The sequence below is a fragment of the Nicotiana sylvestris genome, chromosome 3 (assembly GCF_000393655.2).
Source record: "Nicotiana sylvestris chromosome 3, ASM39365v2, whole genome shotgun sequence".
Taxonomy (NCBI): Eukaryota; Viridiplantae; Streptophyta; class Magnoliopsida; order Solanales; family Solanaceae; genus Nicotiana; species Nicotiana sylvestris.
In genome coordinates, this window is record NC_091059.1 from 209,113,499 (window position 1) to 209,120,132 (window position 6,634).

General features: G+C 40.1%; 1 protein-coding gene across 1 annotated transcript; it reads right to left on the minus strand.

Moving 5' to 3' along the window:
• Nucleotides 1-296: 296 nt before the first annotated feature.
• On the minus strand, nt 297-740 carry LOC104218720 (uncharacterized). Its single transcript, XM_009769283.1, has one exon. It carries the CDS (start codon nt 738-740, stop codon nt 297-299), a length of 444 nt encoding a protein of 147 aa, XP_009767585.1.
• Between the last annotated feature and the right edge of the window lie 5,894 nt (nt 741-6,634).

A 6,634-nucleotide genomic window follows, 5' to 3' on the forward strand; every position in this document is an offset into this window, starting at 1 on the left:
AAATTGACACTTGTACCCAATCCTTCTTGAAAGGACCGCCAAAAATGAGCAGTGAACTGGTCCCCTCTATCGAATATAATGGAAACTGGAATATCGTGAAGTCTGACAATTTCTTTCACGTACAACTTAGCATACTGTGGTGCCGTGTCAGTCATCTTTACCGGTAAGAAATGCGCTGACGTTGTAAGTCCGTCTACAATCACCCAAATAGAGTCATGCTTCGAGCGAGTGCGAGGCAAACCCATAACAAAGTCCATATTAATCATCTCCCACTTCCAAAGTGGAATCTCAATATTCTAAGCCAACCCACCAGGTCTTTGATGCTCACCCTTTACTTGCTGGCAATTTAAACATCTAGCCACGAAGTCCGAAATATTTTCCTTCATTCGATTCCACGAATAGATCTCCCGCAGATCTTTATACATTTTTGTGGACCCTGGATGCATGGAATATCTTGAGTTGTGTGCCTCAGCCATAATTTCATAACGAAGCCCATCGACATCTGGCACACACAAGCGACCGTTCATCTTCAACACCCCATCCTCGTTAAGAGAAAATGTAAGGATATCCTTAGATTGCAAACCATTTCGAATTTTCACCAAATTTGGATCTTCAAATTGCTTAGCCTTGACACGTTCAATAAGAGAGGAACGTGCAATGGAACCTGTGGCATGCTCTTTATTTATCGTTAAATGTGCCAAGGTACCTCCTGATTCTCTGCTTAGCGTGTCGGCTGCCATATTCGCCTTTCCCGGATGGTAATGAATGCTTAAATCATAATCCTTTAAAAGTTCTAACCATCTCCTTTGCCTTAAGTTTAATTCCCTCTGCATGAATATATATATTGCAAGCTTTTATGGTCGGTATATACTTCACAATGCACACCATACAAATAATGCCGCCAAATTTTCAAACAAATACCACCGCGGCAAGTTCCAAGTCATGGGTCAGATAGTTCTTCTCGTGGATTTTCAACTGTCTAGAAGCATAAGTAATAACCTTACCTTTTTGCATCAAGACACAACCCCGCCCAACTCTAGAGGCGTCACAATACACCACAAATCCATCTGAACCTGTTGGCAAGGTTAACATAGGTGTTGTAGTCAACTAGCTTTCAACTCACTAAAGCTTCTTTCACAGGCATTCGACCACTGAAACTTTGCTGCTTTCTGCATCAACTTGGTTAACGGAGATGCAAGAGTAGAAAATCCTTCAACAAACCGCCGATAGTAGCTCGCTAATCTCAAGAAACTACGAATCTATGTCGGTGTAGTTGGTCTAGGCCAACTCTTAACCACTTCATTCTTTTGAGGATCAACCTTAATACCTTCGTGAGATACCACATGACCCAAGAATGCCACGGATTCGAGCCAAAATTTACACTTAGAGAATTTGACATATAACTCATTCTCCAAGACATTTGCAACACTATTCTCAAATGATTGGCATGCTCCTCTTGACTCTGCGAATAGACTAATATGTCATTAATGAAAACAATTACGAACCTGTCAAGAAATGGTTTAAAAACTTGATTCATTAGATCCATAAAGGTTGCGGGTGCATTTGTTAACCCAAATGACATCACCAAAAATTCATAATGCCCATAGCGGGTCCGAAAGGCCGTTTTGGGAATATCCTTCTCTCTAATTTTCAACTGATGATACCCTGACCTTAAATCAATCTTCGAGAAGAACTTCGCCCCTTGCAACTGGTCAAACAAGTCGTCTATCTGAGGTGGTGGGTACCTATTCTTGATGGTCACTTTGTTAAGTTGCCTGTATCAATACGCATCCTCAAAGAACCATCTTTCTTTTTCACAAATAGCACTGGTGCACCCCAAGGAGACACGCTAGATCTAACAAACCCTTTATCCAGTAAATCTTTCAATTGCTCCTTCAATTCTCTTAACTCGGCTGGAGCTATTCGGTATGGGGGAATAGATATCGGCTGAGTATCTGCCACCACATCTATCCCAAAGTCGATGTCCTGATATGGTGGAATACCCGGAAGCTCATCAGGAAAAACATTAGGAAACTCATTAACAACTAGCACAGACTGAATGCTTGCTACCTCCGCAATTATGTCAATGACTCTGACTAAATGATAAAGACATCCCTTTGTAATCATCTTTTTCGCCTTAAGGTATGAAATAAACTTACCTCGAGGCTCACCAATATTGCCCTTCCACTTACGAACTGACTCATTGGGAAACTCAAACTTGACCGCTTTAGCATGACAATCAAGAATAGCATAACACTTGTATAGCCAATCCATCCCCATGATCACATCAAAGTCAACCATTTCTAGATCAATGAGGTCTGTCGTAGTCTCTCGATCTTAAATTATAATCACACAACTCCTATAGAAGCGAGAGGCAATAAGAGAATCTCCCACCGGAGTCGACACAGAAAATGGTTCAAGTAGTTATTCCGGCTCTATCCCAAAATCCAAAGCAAAGTACAGAGTAACATAGGAAAAAGTAGATCCGGGATCCATAAGAGCATAAGTATCTAGAGTACAAACAGTAAATATACATGTGACGACCGCATCTGAAGCCTCTGCAGTAGGACGAGTAGGCATGGAATAGAAACGAGGATGAGACCCTTGAGAAGTGGCAGCTGTCTGCGGCACCTTTCCTGTATTGCGCCCACTGTGGGCTCCATTACCCCTAGATGGGGGTGGTGCAACTGAAGTAGTAGCCGTAAAAGGTGTCGGATGAGCTCTAGAATCCTGTTGCCCATTAGGGCAAAACTTTCGAATATGACCCATCAACCCGCAACCATAACATGGACCACGGGGTCCCTTTGTAATATTCGACTGACGCTGATGAGAACCCACACTACTCTTAACCTGATGTGCAATAGGTGGTCACTCTGAACGGTCCTAGAATAGTCTCCATGTCTGGAACTGTATGCCACTGGAGGGCTACTGAAAGTTGTCTGCACCCTAGACTGTGGTGAACCAGATGGCCCTCTATTGCTTTGCCCCTTGCCTAGACTAGGCACTGCACTGAAAGTGCCAAAAGTATGGGCCTTTTTGTTTTGCTCCCTATTGGGCCTCTCCTCTTGATAAATCCTTTCGAGATCCATTTCTAGATCCATAAAGTCAGTAAAGGTAGTATTTCTTCTCCCACTAGTTGTATCTTTTCTGATGCCCGGAATCAAGCCACGAGCAAAGCGATCAATCTTCTCATAGTGGGGATGAGGTGGGGAGCATAACGAGATAATTTCTCAAATTTGATGCTATACTCTAGGATTGTCATGGTATCCTGCTTCAAGGTCTCAAATAATATCGCAAGGGCAGCTTTCACTCCCGGTGGTAACCACCTCTTAATGAAGATCTTCTTAAACTCTGCCCAAACCATTGGAGGTGCATCCTCCGGTCTACTTTTCTCTATCCCTTTGAACCAGAGGTCAGCAATGTCTTTCAATTGGTAGGCTGCCAATCGAACCACCCAATAGTCTTTAACTCCCAGCAAAGTAGTAGCTTTCTCAACTTCCTCCAAGAAGTCCTGCGGGTCTGCAGTAGGATCTGTACCAGTGAAAATTGGCGGTTCAAGTCTCACAAATTTCATGGCCAACTGTGCCATGTCCTCAACCACTGGCGCTCTCATCCCTCCTTGTTGGAGTGCTTGGATACCCATTTGAAGGTTCTGTTGAGTCTGCATAGCCATGAGATCAGCAAACATATTCATAGTCGTTCTAATATCAGTGAGGGTCTTTTCCAAGTGATTTGGCTCTAGAGGTGGAGCAGGTGCATCATCAACTTCATCCTCGAGATCCCGAACTATTCTTGGAGCCATTGGAACTGGCACGGTCCGTGCTCTTGTAGATCTTGGGGGTTGGCCCCTAGGTCTAACAGGTACCCCTCCTGAAGCCGCACCGGGAATAGGAGCAGCTTCCCGGTTCACATTACTACCACGCGTGTTCACCATCTTCTGCCAATAGATATATCGTATGAGTTAGAAAATATTTCTTAGCTTTATTGCACGATTCTAGAATAAGAAGAAAGAGTGAAGTGTCCTTATAATGTCAATATAGTCTTCTCGCTATAAGTGTGGTGCACAACACACCCATAAGGAGAACCCTACCAGACACGATTCCATAGATTTCCTAGGACTCGAATTAGAACCTACGGCTCTGATACCAAGTTTGTCACGCCCTAAAACCATGTGACCGGCTCTCGGTGCTCTACCCGACCCGAGTAAACCATCCCATAAATTAATAATCATCTATCTGCCTAATAGGAAATATGAAAGACTCTTCAAATACAATCATCTTAATATATAACCCAAATCAAAAAAAATATGTTTAAGCAACTATTTTACTTCGAAAGAAAACTTCAAAAAGGTAGAAGAAAGTTTCATTCATGCATGCCATATGAGTAATGTAAGCACGTGATTTTTGCCCTATATGAGAATTACTCCCAAAAAATTCAAAAATAAAATGATTTTTCTTGGTGTGCCATTTTGTGATATTTTGTGACATTTTGAATAATTATTTGTATTTGTCTGTGCGTGTTTATTTGATAAATTAATAAAAAATACAAAAATATGTCGCATTTTGCATGTAGGATTTAATTCTATAGTTGTTAGTAATTAAATTTGTTTTACAAAAATTTAAAAATTACAAAAATAAGCATCGTTTGCATTTTTAGCATTTAATGTCCAAATATACAATTTTATGCTTAATTAATACTTAATTGTGCGTTAATTGTTATTGGGAGTTAATTTGCGCTTTTATAACTTAATTTAATTCTTAATAATAGTTTAAGTATTTTTATAATTTAGTTTTAGAGAAATAAAAGAAGAAAAGAAAGCAAAAATATAAAGAAAGTCGGAATTAGGCCTCTTCTTCAATTTCAAGCCACAAGCCCAAAAAATAATGGCCCAATCTTCCCTACGACCCAGTCCATTTCGAACTGGGTCGACCCAGTCCATAACCCAAAAGACTCAAACCCCATTTGTCTTTCATTTTTACAAAACAAAAACAAAAAAAAAAAAAAAGAAAAAACCCTAAAAGACCTAAGTCATCCGCCCCCCCCCCACCTTTGCTTCTTCTTCTCCAAGTTTCTCCCTAGCATCAATGGCTTCCCTTCCATCCTCCTCACTGCACACACACACATGTCGTCTCCAAGCTGCCCTCCCATGAACAACCTCAGAAACCATGAACGACCTCAAAAACCACCAACGCGACTTCATCCTTCTCGCCGTGTCGCGTCGTTTTTTTACTGTTGCTGCACCCTTTTCTCGACACATCTGCTGCTTCAGTGATTGCCATGGCCGTGCTTTAGTTCCTGGACAACTACGCAGTCGATGCCTTGTCGCCGCTACAGCTCCGCTCGTTGCCATGGCTGCTGTCGCGACTGCGTCTTCTCTTCGTCGCCGGTTGTCGCAGCTACTCCCTCCATCGTGCTGCTGTCGATGCTGCTGCTTCTGTTTCAATCAAATGACCAAACGAACACAGCCATGGACGAGCTTCGACGTCGACCATGTCGTCGTCCATGGCTGTCCGCGACGTGTTGCTGCCTTCGCTGCCGGATTGCTGCTGCCGATGCCGTGTTGCCGCTGCTGCTGCCACTGCTGCCCGTTTTCTTCTTCGCAGCTGCTCCATCGCGGCTGACCATGGACGAGCTTGCTCGTCGCTGCTGCGTTTTCTTCATCTTTCACTGATGCTTGTTGCTTCGTCGTCTTCAAGTCCGTTTATGTCCAAGTTTCGTTGGTTTCGTTTAGAGTTCGTTCGATGTTCGTCATTGGTCATTTACGGTTAGTTGTTCTAAGTTTATTTTCATCCATAATTTGTTTGATATTTTCAGATTTGAAATTAGTATAAGTTTGTTTCATTTTTCATATTTATTTTTAGATAAAAATGGTTAGTTTAATTATATTGTTGATAGATTTGAATTGAAGATTCAATTAAATTATTTTTTCAGTTTGAGAAGATTTAGTTTTAATATAGAAAAGTGTTAGCTTAAATCGTTTAAATCCGTTGATTGTTGTTAATATAGATTTAATTCGTGTTTCATCTTGTTTGAAGTTCGTTTTTAATTCAGTGATTTAATGTGAAGTTATGTTTTGGTTTTAATTTTTGGATCATGCATATTTGTTATAATTTTGTTGGATTTAATTTAAAAAAGATTAATTGATTATTTGAAGATTAGTAATTTGAATATGTTTATTTGTTTTGTTTAAGTTTAATTCGAAGTTGAATAAAGCTTGTTTGTTATTGTTGTTAAAGTAGATTCATTCATGTTCCTACTTTGTTTGGATGATCTTGAATCCGAATTTTATATAGTTTGATTTCTTGTTTACCATTTATGATTATTGCTTGAATTGTTCTCATAATCTTGTTTAAAGTTTAATATAAGAATTGTTTGTTGTAATGTTGTTAGAGTTGATGTTAAGTTCAATATTATTGAATTTAAGAATCTGAATATACTTGTTTGATTGTTGTTGTTGTTTAAATCCGAAAAATAGGTTTGTTGTTGCCAAAAATATTGTTCAATCAAATTTTGGTTGTTCTTGGTTGTTCAATTTATGTTCATATGATTTGTTGTTGAAATGTTGTTAAAATCATGTTCATGTGATATTGTTGTTATGATGTTCATCCATGTTCATATTGTTGTTTGAACATTG